Consider the following 19,065-nt stretch of genomic DNA (forward strand, 5'->3'; position numbering starts at 1 on the left):
GTATAATCTGATTTATAGGAGTTACAGAAGGACAGAAGCTTGATGCAAACATGAACCTTTGTGTCTGTCCTGACGGTTTCCTTTTTTCTTTTTTTAAATTTTTTTTTTTTGCCACTCCACGAGGCATGCAGGATCTTAGCTCCCCGACCATGGGTTGAACCCACACCCCCTGCAGTGGAAGCGCGGAGTCCTAACCACTGGACCACCGGGGAAGACCCCGACAGTCACCTTTTAATATTTTCTGTCCCTTCGAGAGGGGTGAAGGAAAGGAGATGCTGGATACAGACCTGCTGGAGAAAGTATGCACGGGATTTAATCAGGGAAGGCTGCGTGTCAACCTCAGGGGCTGTTCTGTGAAAAGCACTGTCCCGCTCCCGGCCGGGCAGCACCTACCGTCTGCGTGGGGTCCACCATGGCCAGCACAAAGTTGCACGACTCAGTGGTGCAGGAACGCACGGTCTCCGTCCTGCCCTCTCGGAAGAGCCGGGTCATGGAGGCCTCGTAGGTGAGGGAAAATTTGCCCATGTCCTGGGAAAGGAAAAATATTTTAACACAAGGCAGGGCATGTTGACAAACTAAAGCATGAGAAGGCATCGCTTAAGATCAGCCGGGAAAAACACACTTCACCGTCAGCTGCAGTTTATAGTCATCGTCAATTTTTACTCGGGCTTATGCAGCAGGCAGGTGGAAACGTCATTAGCTTTGCAAAGGAAGGGGGCGGTCCAGGTTTCTGTTTCCAAATGCAGCTGGTGCCATGACCCGATTTCCTGAGTTTCACACACCTGCCGGAGTGCAGACGTGACTACGGAGGGATACAGGACAGGACCGGGAGATCGGCATGCAAGAGTAGGAAATTATTTAACTTCAGGAGAGGGGACCGGTTGGGAACGGCAGACGGGAGGTCTCTTTAGAATGTTCACGTTTCCTCGGTGAAATAATTTCATCTACTCAGAGTGAGGATGGGGAGACGGCACCGGAGTCAGAAAGCAGGTGTGAAACAGGCTCTAAGGGCACAGAGAGTGGTGGTCTGGGGCCATCAGTCAGGGCTCATGAATTAAGGAAGATGAGCCAGCGATTTGGGGGTTTTCTCCGGCCGTGCAGGACCAAAGCAGGCAGACACCTGGACCGCGCTGGGGATGGGTCTGCTGTGCTTGGGGCCCCAGGGCCGAGGTCGGGGTGATGGTGACAGGCTGTGGAATCCAAGTCCAGAGAGAAAAAGAGGCAGGCAAGATGGGCAGAGGAAAGGGCAGGGTGGAGGCCCTGATGGGGTCCAGGGATGCTGGTGTCAAGGAGCAGAGAGGAGACGGGATGACGGAAAGGGCTAGAGGCGCCTGGGGCTGGGACCCTGCAGGTGATATGCGGATGGCACAGCAGGTGACGCATGAGAGCTGGGTCAGGTCCACGGGAGCTCGGGGCAGCCCAGCACCCGTGCCATGGGAGGAAACCATCTGCAAACCACCTGCTCGAAGACAACCAAGTTCCCCTACGTGGACGGGAAAAGTGCTGAGCGGCAGTTTGTAGACCCAGATGATTCCTGACCAGATGACACCCCTCTGGGCATTTGGGTCCTGGTGGCCCCAGGGTGACAGGGGACACCCTGCAATAGGTCGATACTGTTAATTCAGGAGCGGGCAAGGCTGAACCTCCGGTGTGTGAGCCAGACCCGTGAGTAGCCTTGCAGGGCTCTTCCCCCGACCCCCAAGGCCGGTAGGGTTGACTCAACATTGGCTGTTCCCACCATCCTGCATGTACAGGGATGAAGCCAGCTGGCCATGGGGTCTGAGTGCCATCCCAGCCTCTGGTGGCCCCCAGCACCCAGCACAAAGACCTACCAGCTCACAACACTCGTCCTTTAATACACTGGTTATTAAATTTCCCTTGGATGGGGTCCGAGAGGTTCTAACTCCTCATTCTGGCCTACGATCAGCAGGGGGTCCCAGGTCATTTACCAAATATGCCTTTGGGAGAACTCCCTACAGGAGGGGAGCTTACTATGGGGGTGCTTTCCAAGGGGCTCATCATGGGGAGCACGGAGGGAAGGAGGGGACAAGGAAGAAGTATAAATGTAGTATTTTAGTCATTTAATACAGGTTAACTTGGGATAGATGATGCAATGATTTATTTGAAGTCAGCTTTCCAACATCAAACTTCAACTGTATAAGTGGTCAGCGCAATCATGCATTATATCCACAATTTTAAAATATGGCCATCTTGGGCTTCCCTGGTGGCGCAGTGGTTGAGAGTCCGCCTGCCGATGCAGGGGACACGGGTTCGTGCCCCGGTCCGGGAAGATCTCACATGCCGTGGAGCGGCTGGGCCCGTGAGCCGTGGCCGCTGAACCTGCGCGTCCGGAGCCTGTGCTCCGCAACGGGAGAGGCCACGACAGTGAGAGGCCCGCGTACCGCAAAAAAAAAACCAAAAAACAAATAATCCTTAACTTTGAAAGAGTAACTTGATTTAAGAGTCACTGTAATACATGCTTATGCAAAAAATTAAAACATAGAAAAATATAAGAAAATGAAGATCAATCTTCAGAGCGCTGCCTGCCAATATTTTCCCCTCTCTCCTTTCCAGACTTTGCATAGAATAAAGTGAGAGTCAGGAAGCGTTTTCTGTAAAATGCAGGTGGTAAATATCATCGTCCTGGTGGGCCAGGTGGTCTCTGCTGCAACTTTTCAGCTCTGCCACCGTAGCTCACAAACCACCGTGGACAATACGCCAAAAAGTGGATATGACCACGTGCCAATAAACTTGATCTCTGCTCTATGACATTTCATTTGATTTTCACCTATCACAAAACAGTCTTAATTTTTTTCAACTATTAAAACTGTAAGACCAGGGACTTCCCTGGTGGCGCAGTGGTTAAGAATCCCGCCTGCCAATGCAGGGGACACGGGTTCGAGCCCTGGTCTGGGAAAATCCCACATGCCACGGAGCAACTAGGCCTGTGCGCCATAACTACTGAAGCCCACGCGCCTAGAGCCCACGAGCCACAACTACTGAGCCCGCGTGCCACAACTACTGAGGCCTGCACGCCTAGAGGCCGTGCTCCGCAACAAGAGAAGCCAGCGCAATGAGAAGCCCGCACACTGCAACGAAGAGTAGCCCCACTCTCCCCAACTAGAGAAAGCCTGCGCACAGCAACGAAGACCCAACGCAGCCAAAAAAACAACAAAGAAAGTAAGACCATTCTCCACTCAAGGGCCATGTGCACTAGCTGAAGGGCTCCTGTGGCCTGTGGGCCAGAGTTTGCAGATCCCTTGTAAACAATGAATAACATCTTGTTTTATGACTAAGTTTTTTCCCAGAATACACCATAGAAATCACTTAATAGTTACATAATACTCCATGTATAAAAATGCCACAGTCTAACAAATTTGAGAACCTTTTATATTGCTTCAAATTTTTACAGAGGGGCAAGCTTAAACTCATCTTTGTCAACCTGTCCTTTCACTGAATACAATTCTCAGAGTAGAATTTGCTGGGTAAACAGGTGTGCCTTCCCAGTGATTCTTCAGGCTGTGTGCGCCCCCCAGATGACCATTCCCAACTGCTGAGTTCGAACACCCCTTTCTCAGGCCACCCTTCCAAACACAGAATGTAGAAAAGCTCTTTGCAAACTGCACAGGCAAAAACTCAGTCTTATTTAAGCTGCGCTTATTAGATTCCGGGTAAGATTAAACTCTTGCTGTACATTCACTGACTGTTTGTTGCTATTTTTCTTCTCTTGTGAACCACCAATTTCTGCTCTGACTCCATGTTTTTCTATTGGGCGGTTTATTTTCCCGAAATGGAACCATCTAGCCAGTTTTTCCAACTCCACTGATGACTCAAGTCATTCCTTCCCATCAATGTTAAATGAATCGCTATATGATTTCACAGAACTATTCTGGCACCAAAACTATACCATATTAATCACTATAAGCTTCATATAAATGTTAGCCCTCCAGATGAACTTGAAGGTAAAGCCGTCAGCTCCTTTCCTACAATCACCTCCAGACCTCTTACTATGTTCACATTGCACGCGTGAACCAGGAACATCCATCTCCACGGTGACAAGTCTTTCTATCCAAAATCACAGCCTTCTCTCCCTTTCTGAGAGTCCATCCCTTCTCGACAGCTCTGGGCCTTCCTTCCCAAAGGTCCCATCTGCTTTATAAACAGACGCCTGGGCAGTGCACTGGTTAGGACTCCACGCTTTCACTGCCTAGGGCCCAGGTTCGATCCCTGGTCGGGGAACTCAGATCCCACAAGCCGCGTGGCACAGCACGCCTGCCTGCATGAAGGAACAAAGAAAGAAAGAAACACCTGAGGTCCCAGATTTTTGTTTCCAGTTTGCATCACATTTTCCTACGATGTTTCCTGCTTGGCTATTGTGGCTCTACGAGGAAGATGCTGATCTTTGCATAATTCTGCACCGGCCCTCCTTCCTGAACACGCTTCTTAACCGTAAAAGCTTTTCCGCCCGCTCCATCTTCTGAGCAGATGAGCGAATATTCCTCCTGCCCCATGAGCCTGTCGGCTGCACTCGCTGTACTTCACGGAAAGCTGTCTGGGAACAGCCTCCTGGGGCCTCCTCATCCTTCTTGTTTTAATGGGGTCGCCTCCATGCTTTACCTTTGAGGAATACGCTGGTGGCTGATACAGGATGGGATTTACTGTGTTAAGGAAACAGCCCTCATACTAAGAGTTATCGAGACAGGATGCTACATTTTGAATGCCTTGTTAGCAACTGCCACAATGACTGGCTTCTTCTCTGATCTAGTAATATGATTTAATCTACTGTCGGATTTACTAATAACAAACCGTCCTCCTGCCGCTGGGATCAACTATTGCTGGTGATTATATCTTCCCTGTACTGGTAGATGCTATTCGCTCTTCTTATACTCAGATTTTTTGCATCTGCACTTGTGAGCAAAATTGACCCATGGCTTCCTTTATTCGTGCAACCATCAGCTGAAAAGCTGTATCACAGCGGCTGAGGACTAGCTTGCTTGGATCCAACCTCAGCTTTGCCACAAACGAGCTATAGATTGCAGGCAGGATACCCCACCTCCTCGAGTATAAAGCGGAGATGAGAAAGTACCCTCCTCGGGGTTGCTATGAGGGTTAACCGGCTGCTGCCAGCACTCAGCCCGGCACTGGGCAGGCTCCGTGCAGGTCACTGTCACGACCAGAGTGAGGCTAGTCCTGGGAGGCCATCAGGCAGCTTCCTTCCTTCCTGAAGCCTCTGGAGCTGCCCGCTCTTCAAAGCCGCGAAGCTGCTGCCTGCCGGTTCACACTGGCGGGTGGGCAGCTCTCCAACTACCTGTCTGTCATCGACGCACACCGACCTTCTCAGACTGTCTACCTTGTCTGGGGCCCACTTTACTCATTTGTGTTCCTGCAGAAAATCCTCATTTCCTCGAGATTTTCAAACGTGTTGCTATGGAACCTGGGATCCTCTTATTAAAATCGTCTCTGTATCTGAAGGGTCACCACCTCCTCAGTTCCTAACGCTGCAGACTTACATGCCATTTGCTTATCAATTTTTAAAAATCAAGATAATTAAATCTAAGATCCAGGACCTCAATCCCATTATATCTTCTATTCACTTCATCTGTCAGACAAAGCTCAAGTCCCCTACAATGACTGTGCTTCTCTCCAACCGCCTGGGGCGCATTCATTTCAGGGAATGTGATACTTGGGAAAAGAAAGCGTCATCATGATCGCGACCATCTTTTTTTTTTGTTTTTTTGAATTTTATTTATACAGCAGGTTCTTATCAGTTATCCATTTTATACATATTAGTGTATATATGTCAATCCCAATCTCCCAATTCATCACACCACTACCACACTCGCCGCTTTCCCACCTTGGTGTCCATACGTTTGTTCTCTACATCTGTGTCTCTATTTCTGCCCTGCAAACCGGTTCATCTGTACCATTTTTCTAGGTTCCACATATATGCATTAATATACGATATTTGTTTTTCTCCTTCTAACTTACTTCACTCTGTATGACGGTCTCTAGATCCACCCAGGCCCCTACAAATGACCCAGTTTCGTTCCTTTTTCTGGCTGAGTAATATTCCATTGTATATATGTACCACTTCTTCTTTATCCATTCATCTGTTGATGGGCATTTAGGTTGCTTCCATGTCCTGGCTATTGTAAATAGTGCTGTAATGAACACTGGGGTGCATGTGTCTTTTTGAATTATGGTTTTCTCTGGGTATATGCCCAGTAGTGCAATTGCTGGATCATATGGTAATTCTATTTTTAGTTTTTTAAGGAACCTCCATACTGTTCTCCATAGTGGCTATATCAATTTACATTACCACTAACAGTGCAAGAGGGTTCTCTTTTCTCCACATCCTCTCCAGCATGTGCTGTTTGTAGATTTTCTGATGATGCCCATTCTAACCAGTGTGAGGTGATACCTCATTGTAGTTTTGATTTGCATTTCTCTAATAATTAGTGATGTTGAGCAGCTTTTCATGTACCTCTTGGCCATCTGTATGTCTTCTTTAGAGAAATGTCTATTTAGGTCTTCTGTCCATTTTTGGATTGGGTTGATTGTTTTTTTTAATATTGAGCTGCATGAGCTGTTTATATATTTTGGAGATTAACCCTTTGTCCGTTGATCTGTTTGCAAATATTTTCTCCCATTCTGAGGGTTGTATTTTCGTCTTGTTTGTAGTTTCCTTTGCTGTGCAAAAACTTTTAGGTTTCATTAGGTCCCATTTGTTTATTTTTGTTTTTATTTCCATTACTCTAGGAGGTGCATCAAAAAAGATCTTGCTGTGATTTATGTCAAAGAGTGTTCTTCCTATGTTTTCCTCTAAGAGTTTTATAGTGTCCAGTCTTACATTTAGGTCTCTAATCCATTTTGGATTTATTTCTGTGTATGGTGTTAGGAAGTGTTCTAATTTCATTCTTTTACATGTAGCTGTCCAGTTTTCCCAGCACCACTTACTGAAAAGACTGTCTTCTCTCCATTGCATATCCTTGCCTCCTTTGTCATAGATTAGTTGACCATAGGTGCGTGGGTTTATCATTGGGCTTTCTATCCTGTTCCATTGATCTATATTCCCGTTTTTGTGCCAGTACCATATCGTCTTGATTACTGTAGCTTTGTAGTATAGTCTGAAGTCAGGGAGCCTGATTCCTCCAACTCCATTTTTTTCCCTCAAGACCGCTTTGGCTATTCAGGATCTTTAGTGTCTCCATAAAAATTTTAAGATTCTTTGTTCTAGTTCTGTAAAAAATGCCATTGGTAATTTGATAGGGATTGCATTGAATCTGTAGATTGCTTTGGGTAGTATAGTCCTTTTCACAATAATCGTTCTTCCAATCCAAGAACATGGTATATCTCTCCATCTGTTGGTATCATCTTTAATTTCTTTCATCAGTGTCTTATAGTTTTCTGCATACAGGTCTTTTGTCTCCCTAAGTAGTTTTATTCCTAGGTATTTTATTCTTTTTGTTGCAGTGGTAAATGGGAGTGTTTCCTTAATTTCTCTTTCAGATTTTTCATCATTAGTGTATGGGAATGCAAGAGATTTCTGTGCATTAATTTTGTATCCTGCAACTTTGCCAAATTCACTGATTAGCTCTAGTAGTTTTCTGGTGGCATTTTTAGGATTCTCTATGTATAGTATTATGTCATCTGCAAACAGTGAGTTTTACTTCTTCTTTTCCAATTTGTATTCCTTTTATTTCTTTTTCTTCTCTGATTGTCGTGGCTAGGACTTCCAAAACTATGTTGAATAATAGTGGTGAGTGTGGACATCCTTGTCTTGTTCCTGATCTTAGAGGAAATGCTTTCAGTTTTTCACCATTGAGAACGATGTTTGCTGTGGGTTTGTCATATATAGCCTTTATTATGTCGAGGTAGGTTCCCTCTATGACCACTTTCTGGAGAGATTTTATTGTAAGTGGGTGTTGAATTTTGTCAAAAGCTTTTTCTGAATCTATTGAGATGATCATATAGTTTTTCTCCTTCAATTTGTTAATATGGTGTATCACATTGATTGATTTGCATATATTGAAGAATCCTTGCATCCCTGGGATAAATCCCACTTGATCGTGGTGTATGATCCTTTTAATGTGTTGGTGGATTCTGCTTGCTAGTACTTTGTTGAGGATTTGTGCATCTATATTCATCAGTGATATTGGTCTGTAATTTTCTTTTTTTGTGGTACCTTTGTCCGGTTTTGGTATCAGGGTGATGGTGCCCTCATAGAATGAGTTTGGAGTGTTCCTTCTTCTGCAATTTTTTGGAAGAGTTTGAGAAGGATGGATGTTAGCTCTTCTCTAAATGTCTGATAGAACTCACCTGTGAAGCCATCTGGTCCTGGACCTTCGTTTGTTGGAAGATTTTTTTTTTAACATTTTTATTGGAGTATACTTGCTTTACAATAGTGTGTTAGTTTCCACTTCATAACAAAGTGAATCAGTTATACATATACATATATCCCCATATCTCTTCCCTCTTGCATCTCCCTCCCTCCCACCCTCCCTAACCCACAAAGCACTGAGCTGATCTCCCTGTGCTATGCGGCTGCTTCCCACTAGCTATCTATTTTACATTTGGTAGTGTATGTATGTCCTTGCCACTCTCTCACTTTGTCCCAGCTTACCCTTCCCCCTCCCCATATCCTCAAGTCCATTCTCTAGTAGGTCTGTCTTTATTCCTGTCTTGCCCCTAGCTTCTTCATGACTTTTTTTTTCTTAGATTCCATATATATGTGTTAGCATACGGTATTTGTTTTACTCTTTCTGACTTACTTCACTCTGTATGACAGACTCTAGGTCCATCCACCTCACTACAAATAACTCAATTTCGTTTCTTTTTATGGCTGAGTAATATTCCATTGTATATATGTGCCACATCTTCTTTATCCATTCATCTGTCGATGGACACTTAGGTTGCTTCCATGTCCTGGCTATTGTAAACAGAGATGCAATAAATATTGTGGTACATGACTTTTTGAATTATGGTTTGTTGGAAGACTTTTAATCACAGTTTCAACTTCATTACTTGTGATTGGTCCATTCATATTTTCTATTTCTTCCTGGTTCAGTATTAGAAGGTTATACTTTTCTAAGAATTTGTCCATTTCTTCCAGGTTGTCCATTTTATTGGCATAGAGTTGCTTGTAGTAGTGTCTTATGATGCTTTGTATTTCTGTGGTGTCTGTTGTAACTTCTTTTTCATTTCTAATTTTAATGATTTGAGTCCTCTCCCTCTTTTTCTTGATGAGTCTGGCTAATGGCTTATCAATTTTGTTTATCTTCTCAAAGAACCAGCTTTTAGGTTTACTGATCTTTGCTATTGTTTTCTTTGTTTCTATTTCATTTATTTCTGCTCTGATCTTTATGATTTCTTTCCTTCTACTAACTTTGGGTTTTGTTTGTTCTTCTTTCTCTAGGTCTTTTAGGTGTAAGGTTAGATTGTTTATTTGAGGTGTTTGTTGTTTCCTGAGGTAGGATTGTATTGCTATAAACTTCCCTCTTAGAACTGCTTTTACTGCATCCCATAGGCTTTGGATCATCGTGTTTTCATTGTCATTTGTCTCGAGGTATTTTTTTATTTCCTCTTGATTTCTTCAGTGATCTCTTAGTTATTTAGTACAGCAGTGTTTAGCCTTGATGTGTTTTGTGTTTTTTTACCTTTTTTCCCTGTAATTGATTTCTAATCTCATAGTGTTGTGGTCAGAAAAGATGCTTGATATGATTTCAATTTTCTTAAATTTACTGAGGTTTGATTTGTGACACAAGCTGTGATCTATCCTGGGGAATGTTCTGTGCGCACTTGAGAAGAAAGTGTAATCTGATGTTTTTGGATGGAACGTCCTATAAATATCAATTAAATCTATCTGGTCTATTGTGTCATTTGAAGCTTGTGTTTCGGGGCTTCCCTGGTGGCGCAGTGGTTGAGAGTCCGCCTGCTGATGTAGGGGGGACACGGGTTCGTGCCCTGGTCCAGGAAGATCCCACATGCCACGGAGTGGCTAGGCCCGTGAGCCATGGCCGCTGAGCCTGCGCATCCGGGGCCTGTGCTCCGCAACGGGAGAGGCCAGAACAGTGAGAGGCCCGCGTACAGAAAAAAAAAATTAAATTAAATTAAAAAGCTTCTGTTTCCTTATTAATTTTCTGTTTGGATGATCTGTTCATTGGTGTAAGTGAGGTGTTAAAGTCCCCCACTATTAATATGTTACTGTCGATCTCCTCTTTTAGAGCTGTTAACAGTTGCCTTATGTATTCAGGTGCTCCTATGTTGGGTGCATATATATTTACAATTGTTATATCTTCTTGGATTGATCCCTTGATCATTATGTAGTGTCCTTCCTTCTCTTGTAACATTTTTTATTTTAAAGTCTGTTTTGTCTGATATGAGTATTGCTACTCCAGCTTTCTTTTGATTTCCATTTTCATGGAATATCTTTTTCCATCCCCTCACTCTCAGTCCGTATGTGTCCCTAGGTCTGAAGTGGATCTTCTTGTAGACAGCACATATATGGGTCTTGTTTTTGTATCCATTCAGTGAGCCTGTGTCTTTTGGTTGGAACATTTAATCCATTCATGTTTAAGGTAATTATCAATATGTATGTTCCTATTACCATTTTCTTAATTGTTCTGGGTTTGTTTTTGTAGGTTCTTTTCTTCTCTTGTGTTTCCCACTTAGAGAAGTTCCTTTAGCGTTTGTTGTAGAGCTGGTTTGGCGGTGCTGAATTCTCTTAGCTTTTGCTTGTCTGTAAAGCTTTTGATTTCTTCATCGAATATGAATAAGAGCCTTGCTGGGTAGAGTAATCTTGGTTGTAGGTTCTTCCCTTTCATCACTTTCAATATGTCTTGCCACTCCCTTCTGACTTGTAGAGTTTCTGTTGAGAAATCAGCTGTTAACTTATGGGAGTTCCCTTGTATGTTATTTGTCATTTTTCCCTTGCTGCTTTCAATAATTTTTCTTTGTGTTTAATTTTTGCCAGTTTGATTACTATGTGTCTTGGCATGTTTCTCCTTGGGTTTATCCCGTATGGGACTCTCTCCTGGACTTGGGTGGCTATTTCCTTTCTCATGTTAGGGGAGTTTTCGACTATAATCTCTTCCAATATTTTCTTGGGTCCTTTCTCTCTCTCTTTTCCTTCTGGGACCCCTATGATGTGAATGTTGTTGCGTTTAATGTTGTCCCAGAGGTGTCTTAGGCTGTCTTCATGTCTTTTCATTTTTTTTCTTTATTCTGTTCCACAGCAGTGAATTCCACCATTCTGTCTTCCAGGTCACTTATCCGTTCTTCTGCCTCAGTTTCTGCTATTGATTCCTTCTAGTGTATTTTTCATTTCAGTTATTGTATTGTTTGTCTCTGTTTGTTTGTTCTTTAATTCTTCTAGGTCTTTGTTAAACATTTCTTGCATCTTCTCGATCTTTGCCTCCATTCTTTTTCCGAGGTCCTGGATCATCTTCGCTATCATTATTCTGAATTCTTTTTCTGGAAGGTTGCCTATCTCCACTTCATTTAGTTGTTTTTCTGGGGTGTTATCTTGTTCCTTCATCTGGTACATAGTCCTCTGCCTTTTCATCTTGTCTATCTTTCTGTGAATGTGGTTTTTGTTCCACAGGCTGCAGGACTATAGTTCTTCTTGCTTCTGCTGTCTGCCTTCTGGTGGATTAGGCTATCTAAGAGGCTTGTGCAAGTTTCCCTGATGGGAGGGACTCGATCATGACCATCTTTATTAAGAACTGTATTACAGTTAATTTTAGGTACAACTGTGGCCCATCAGTTGTCGTTTACCTGATACTAACATTGCCTCTTGTGCTCTTCTGCATCTGTTTATCTTCCTGACCTGAGTTATAGAGGAATCGAACCTACAGGCCACCCCCTGGATCCATCCGACTCCAGTGTCACCTTGGCAGGTCACCTCATCTCTCTGAACCCCTGTTTTCTCACCTGTAAAATGGGTGAACAATAGCTCCTCCCTAGTGAGGGGACTGTGAGAGCGCTGAGACCAGTGCCTGGCACAAAGCAAAACTCACAAGGGCAGAACCGGTATCCAGGGATGCTGCACTGCATCTGGGCACAGCACTCAAGCTTTAAAACGAAAGTTCTCTGTTAAAAACAGGGCACATCTTGGGACTTCCCTGGCGGTCCAGTGGTTAGGACTTTGCCTTGCAATGCAGGGTGTACAGGTTCGTTCCCTGGTCAGGGAGCTAAGATCCCACATGCCTCGTGGCCAAAAAACCAATACATAAAACAAAAGCAGTATATTGTAACAAGTTCAATAAGGACTTTAAAAATGTTCCCCATCAAAAAAAAATTCTTAAAGAAAAAACAAAATGGGTTCGATCCCTGGTCAGGGAACTAAGATCCTGCCTGCTGCTTGGCATGGCCAAAGAAAAAACAAAAATGAAAACAAAAAACATTAAAAACAAACAAACAACAACAACAGAAAACCAGGGCATATCTTGAGCCAATGCCACTAGGATTTCTGCCAGCCCTGGAAACTAGGGGTGCCCTCTCAGGGTGGAACGCTCCCTCCAACAGAAAAAAATCCCACTAAGGTCCTCCTGGGGCCTGGGCTATGTCTCTGATGGGACCATCACGTGCAAGCCAGAATGTGCCCAGAGGCCCAGAGAGGCAGTGGAAACACCATGAGCTTCTGATCCTACAGGGACCCCATCTATCCCAGAGCACCTCCCAGGGCCTGGCATATCCACTTTTATGAAAGAGGGTGTCAAAGGTCAGAGACACCCAGTCATTTGCCCTAAGTAGTTCTGCTTTACCAAACCCTAGGACTGGGAGCTTAAAGGTTTATTTCCCACTTTGTGGAGCAATGAGATCTCACTTGGCTACCATCCCCCACACTCTCCCTCTACTCCTGCGCAATACAGGAAACCGCCACTGCTCCAGGCGCTTCTGCTGGACGCTTGTCCCATCTGTCTGTGGGAGGAGCCCCCACACCATGACAGGCACGACCTGCTCCCATGATGGGTCCTCCCTATCTGCTGGGCAAACGGCCTTGGACCTGCACTTAGGGACCCCAGAAGCCCTCAGGATGAAAACCCCAGCAGCCCTCAGGATGAAAACCCCAGCTTGGGGTCTCCTCACCTTGTAATGAGCCAGCTGGAGGGACAGCTGCACGAAGGCGTCCGGGCTCGTTCTGCATTTCTTGATCAGCCCTTTACCGAAAGCACTGAACAGAAAAGAACAGAAATCCACGTCGCTGGCCAGGAGGTTCGCGCTGCTCAGGGAAGTCTCTATGACTTCCTGACACTTGGGAAAAAAGGAGAAAAGCTTTCACTTAATGGGAGGGAAAATACTGACACATACTCTGAAGAAAAGAGCAAGCTGGCTTTCAGCACAGCTGACAGACTTGCCGCTTGGAAATACACACATCACTTTTTCTTCTCGGTTTTCCCCAACCTTTCTAACTTAAGAGCTGCAATGAGTTAGCAACATGGCAACCCCCCCTGCCCTTGAAGAGCAGTGGGGTGGCCCAAGCAGGAGGAACTCCTGGTTCCCAGTGGGACCCCAAAGGGCATTTCAAAGTGTCACAGGTTCTGTTTCGTGAGATCCACTCTTGTTATATGCTGGCCATTGAGGAACTAGTTTTAAAAAGGAAATGGACTGGGACTTCCCTGGTGGTCCAGTGGTTAAGACTCCGCACTTTCACTGCAGGCGGCATGGGTTCGAGCCATGCTGGGGAACTAAGATCCTGCATGCCTCAACAAAGATCCCATGTGCCGCAACAAAGACCCAGCGCAGCCAAATAAATAAATATAAAAAAAAAAGATCCTGCACGCCATGCGGTGTGGCCAAAAAATTAGAAAAATAAAGTAAAAAGGAAAGGGACTGTGGTCGAGTCGTACAATGGGAATGAGCCCTCAACCGTGAAGTCACATGGAGGAATCTTAAATGACTACCACTAAGTGAAAGAAGCCGATCTGAAAGGGGTACACACTGTACGATTCCAGTTATGAAATTCGGGGAAAGGCAAAATGATGGAGACAGTGAAAAGACCACTGGTTGCTGGGAGTGAGGCAGGAGAGAGGGATGAATAGACAGAGGAAAGGTTTTTTAGGGCAGTGACACTGCTCTGTATGATACTATGATGTCAGTACACCTTTGTCCACACCACAGATGCACAACACCAAAAGTGAACCCTGGGGAGTTTCCTGGTGGCCTAGTGGCTAGGATTCTGGGCTCTCACTGCCAGGGCCTGGGTTCAATCCCTGGTCAAGGAACTGAGATCCTGCAAGCCACATGGCACGGACAGAGGGAAAAAAAATAGTGAGCCTTGACGTGAACTACGGACTCTAGTGATACTGACTTGTCAGTGCAGCTTCTTCGACTGTTACAGACGCACCAAGTGGCAGGGGAATTTGGTCGCAGGGGAGGTTGTGATGTTTGAGGGCAGCGAGAGCGTGGGGACTCTCTGAACCTTCCACTCAACTTTGCTGTGAACCTGAAACTGCTTTAAATAATAAAGTCCATCAAAAAAAATTTTTTTTAATAAACGGTAAGTGACTTGGTTAGCTAAAAGGACCCTCAACCACACACTTCAGCACAGGTTACATCTCTCTGAGGAACACACATCAGCCCCAGGGAGGCAGACTGGACAAAAAAGTGCAGATGGGCAAGACTGCAGGACTAGATGCAATATTTTCCACATCAAAATGACTTCCTGGGGGCTTCCCTGGTGGTGCAGTGGTTGAGAGTCCGCCTGCCAATGCAGGGGACACGGGTTCGTGCCCCGGTCCGGGAAGATCCCACATGGCACGGAGCGGCTGGGCCCGTGAGCCATGGCCGCTGAGCCTGCGCGTCCAGAGCCTGTGCTCCGCAACGGGAGAGGCCACAACAGTGAGAGGCCCGCGTACCACAAAAAAAAAAAAGACTTCTTGGGGCTTCCCTGGCAGTCTGGTGGTTAAGACTCCGTGCTCCCACTGCAGGGGGTGTGGGTTCAATCCCTGGTTGGGGAATCAAGATCCCGCATGCTGCACGGCACGGCCAAAAAAAGAAAAAAAAGAAAAACACTTCACAGGCCCCAGGAATTCCTGCTTGGCTTGGGTAAGCTAGGATTTGGTATTTCCAACCCTTAAATTCCTTCCGGAAATGGCTTCCACTGAGCGAACTGCATTGGAGAACACTTAGAGGGACAAAAATGACAAATTAGTGATTTAGAGTATTCCAACTCCAAAGCAAGTGATTCTGGTTTTCACTTTTTCATTGTGATGTCTAGCTAAGTTTGAGCTGGAATTTTCACTGACAATCTTAGCCAAATGCTTTAAATGAAAGAAGAAATATTTACTGGGGCTTCCCAGGCAACTGGAGCTGTAGCAACTCCGAGGTCCCAGTAAGAAACCCCCAGGCAGACAGATTTCCATCTCGGGGGTCTTCAACTGACCTCGTGAACACTTAGGAAGGACAGCTGGAAAAGTCGACTGTTACAGTTTAAACTCGTTTCCCACCCAAGATAATTAACAAGTGCCTGATCACTGGGACTTACTTCCTGCGGGATGTCCCACTGTAGCCGGGTGGGGTATGGGATGTTTGAGTTGGTGTCCCCTTTACAGTGTCCATCCTCTGCATAACCCAGCTGGAAGCTGTCCGTGGCCAGTACGTACTGTCGAAAATAAAAAGATACATCTGTGAAGTCAGAGCTCATCACAGCTAATAGCGTTACACAAAAGTTATCTGACCTCCCAAAGTAGACAAACCCACGTTCTTTCTAGAGATAACATCAAGACTTAACCATAGGGCTTCCCTGGTGGCGCAGTGGTTAAGAATCCGCCTGCCAATGCAGGGGACACAGGTTCGAGCCCTGGTCCGGGAAGATCCCACACACCGTGGAGCAACTAAGCCCATGCACCACTACTGAGCCTGCGCTCTAGAGCCCACACACCACAACTACTGAGCCCATGTGCCACAACCACTGAAGCCTGCACTCCTAGAGACTGTGCTCCGCAACAAGAGAACCCACCACAATGAGAAGCCTGCGCACCGCAATGAAGAGTAGCCCTCACTCTCGCCACAACTAGAGAAAAGCTTGCGCGCAGCAATGAAGACCCAATGCCAGCCAAAAATTTAAAAAATACATAAATAAATAAATTTATTTTAAAAAAAAAGACTCAACCATAACTACTTGCTTACAGTCTGCTGTGCATCTGACATCCTCTGCACAGCCACCTAATGAGATATTCTTACCTCCATTTCAGGGGCAAGAAAAATGGACCTGGAGAGGTTCAACAGCGTTTGGACAGGTAAAGAGCACAGCCAGGATGTGAGCAGAGCGTCTGACGCACAGAAAGCAGCTCAGAGCCTGCTTCGAGGTCCCAGGCTGTGCGCTAGTGCCCTCCGGGTGCTACCCCACTGGATATTTACACTAGCCTGTAAAGTACTAACTATCATTCCTGCTTGTATAAATGAGAAAGCAGCCTCAGAGGGGTGAAGAGTCTGTCCCAGTTCACACTCCTCAGGGAGCCAGGATGTGGGCCCAGGTGTGGATGTTTCCTGTTCACTGGCAGGTAAACCTAAGTCAGCTTATTCAACGGTATCTACAGAGTACCTACTATGGGTCCGCAATGCTTCTGAGCACCCGTGATAGGACAGTGAACAAAACAGACAAGAATGTCTGCCCTTCTACAAAAGGTTAAAGGTGGCCATGACCTAGCAATTTGGCTCCTAGGTATGTACTCAAAAGAAATGAAAATAGGGAATTCCCTGGCAGTCCAGTGGTTAGGACTCTGCGCTCTCACTGCTGAGGGCCTGGGTTCAATCCCTGGCCAGGGAACTAAGATCCCACAAGCCACGCAGTGCGGCAAAAAAAAAAAAAAAAAGAAAGAAAAGAAAAAGAAAACATATGTTCACATAAAACTTGTATGCTAATGTTCACAGAAGCATTATTTATAGTAGTCAAAAAGGGCTTCCCTGGTGGCACAGTGGCTGAGAGCCCGCCTGCCGATGCAGGGGACACGGGTTCGTGCCCCGGTCCGGGAAGATCCCACGTGCCGCGGAGCGGCTGGGCCCGTGAGCCATGGCCGCTGAGCCTGCGCGTCCGGAGCCTGTGCTCCGCAGCGGGAGAGGCCACAACAGTGAGAGGCCCGCGTACCGCAAAAAAAAAAAAAGTGAAACGAATCCAGATGTCCACTGAGTGATGAATTAACACCATGTGGTCTAATCACACGAAGGAGCACTATTCAGCCATAAAAAGGGATGAAATACCGTTAGCAGGACAATGTAGATGGACCCTGAAAACATCAGCCACACACACAAGGCTGCGTGTGGTTCCTACGAAATGGCCAGAAGAGTCAAACTGACAGAGACAGAAAGGAGCTTAGTGGTTACCCAGGGCTGCGGCAAGAGGCTGCGTACTGTGTGGTTCCGTTCCTACGAAAGGGCCAGAAGAGTCAAACTGACAGAGACAGAAAGGAGCTTAGTGGTTACCCAGGGCTGCGGCAAGAGGCTGCGTACTGTGTGGTTCCGTTTCTATGAAATGGCCAGAAGAGTCAAACTGACAGAGACAGAAAGGAGCTTAGTGGTTACCCAGGGCTGCGGCAAGAGGCTGCGTACTGTGTGGTTCCGTTTCTATGAAATGGCCAGAAGAGTCAAACTGACAGAGACAGAAAGGAGCTTAGTGGTTACCCAGGGCTGCGGCAAGAGGCTGCGTACTGTGTGGTTCCGTTTCTACGAAATGGCCAGAAGAGTCAAACTGACAGAGACAGAAAGGAGCTTAGTGGTTACCCAGGGCTGCGGCAAGAGGCTGCGTACTGTGTGGTTCCGTTTCTATGAAATGGCCAGAAGAGTCAAACTGACAGAGACAGAAAGGAGCTTAGTGGTTACCCAGGGCTGCGGCAAGAGGCTGCGTACTGTGTGGTTCCGTTTCTATGAAATGGCCAGAAGAGTCAAACTGACAGAGACAGAAAGGAGCTTAGTGGTTACCCAGGGCTGCGGCAAGAGGCTGCGTACTGTGTGGTTCCGTTTCTATGAAATGGCCAGAACAGTCAAACTGACAGAGACAGAAAGGAGCTTAGTGGTTACCCAGGGCTGCGGCAAGAGGCTGCGTACTGTGTGGTTCCGTTTCTATGAAATGGCCAGAAGAGTCAAACTGACAGAGACAGAAAGGAGCTTAGTGGTTACCCAGGGCTGCGGCAAGAGGCTGCGTACTGTGTGGTTCCGTTTCTACGAAATGGCCAGAAGAGTCAAACTGACAGAGACAGAAAGGAGCTTAGTGGTTACCCAGGGCTGCGGCAAGAGGCTGCGTACTGTGTGGTTCCGTTTCTACGAAATGGCCAGAAGAGTCAAACTGACAGAGACAGAAAGGAGCTTAGTGGTTACCCAGGGCTGCGGCAAGAGGCTGCGTACTGTGTGGTTCCGTTTCTATGAAATGGCCAGAAGAGTCAAACTGACAGAGACAGAAAGGAGCTTAGTGGTTACCCAGGGCTGCGGCAAGAGGCTGCGTACTGTGTGGTTCCGTTTCTATGAAATGGCCAGAAGAGTCAAACTGACAGAGACAGAAAGGAGCTTAGTGGTTACCCAGGGCTGCGGCAAGAGGCTGCGTACTGTGTGGTTCCGTTTCTATGAAATGGCCAGAAGAGTCAAACTGACAGAGACAGAAAGGAGCTTAGTGGTTACCCAGGGCTGCGGCAAGAGGCTGCGTACTGTGTGGTTCCGTTTCTACGAAATGGCCAGAAGAGTCAAACTGACAGAGACAGAAAGGAGCTTAGTGGTTACCCAGGGCTGCGGCAAGAGGCTGCGTACTGTGTGGTTCCGTTTCTATGAAATGGCCAGAACAGTCAAACTGACAGAGACAGAAAGGAGCTTAGTGGTTACCCAGGGCTGCGGCAAGAGGCTGCGTACTGTGTGGTTCCGTTTCTATGAAATGGCCAGAAGAGTCAAACTGACAGAGACAGAAAGGAGCTTAGTGGTTACCCAGGGCTGCGGCAAGAGGCTGCGTACTGTGTGGTTCCGTTTCTATGAAATGGCCAGAAGAGTCAAACTGACAGAGACAGAAAGGAGCTTAGTGGTTACCCAGGGCTGCGGCAAGAGGCTGCGTACTGTGTGGCTCCGTTTCTACGAAATGGCCAG

At 46.2% G+C, this 19,065-nt stretch overlaps 1 protein-coding gene across 1 annotated transcript in view; it reads right to left on the reverse strand.

Annotated features, from left to right (window-relative positions):
• CPT1A (carnitine palmitoyltransferase 1A) overlaps positions 1-19,065 on the reverse strand; it is a 71,010-nt gene that overhangs the window by 6,931 nt on the left and 45,014 nt on the right. The window contains exons 13-15 of the mRNA XM_082660171.1: positions 15,488-15,604; positions 13,090-13,254; positions 394-528 (exon numbers count right to left, since the gene is read on the reverse strand). Of these exons, the coding sequence (XP_082516297.1) occupies positions 394-528; positions 13,090-13,254; positions 15,488-15,604 (417 nt within the window). The remainder of the gene's footprint in view (positions 1-393; positions 529-13,089; positions 13,255-15,487; positions 15,605-19,065) is intronic.

Source organism: Grampus griseus (genome assembly GCF_964374135.1).
Source record: "Grampus griseus genome assembly, chromosome: 8".
NCBI lineage: Eukaryota > Metazoa > Chordata > Mammalia > Artiodactyla > Delphinidae > Grampus > Grampus griseus.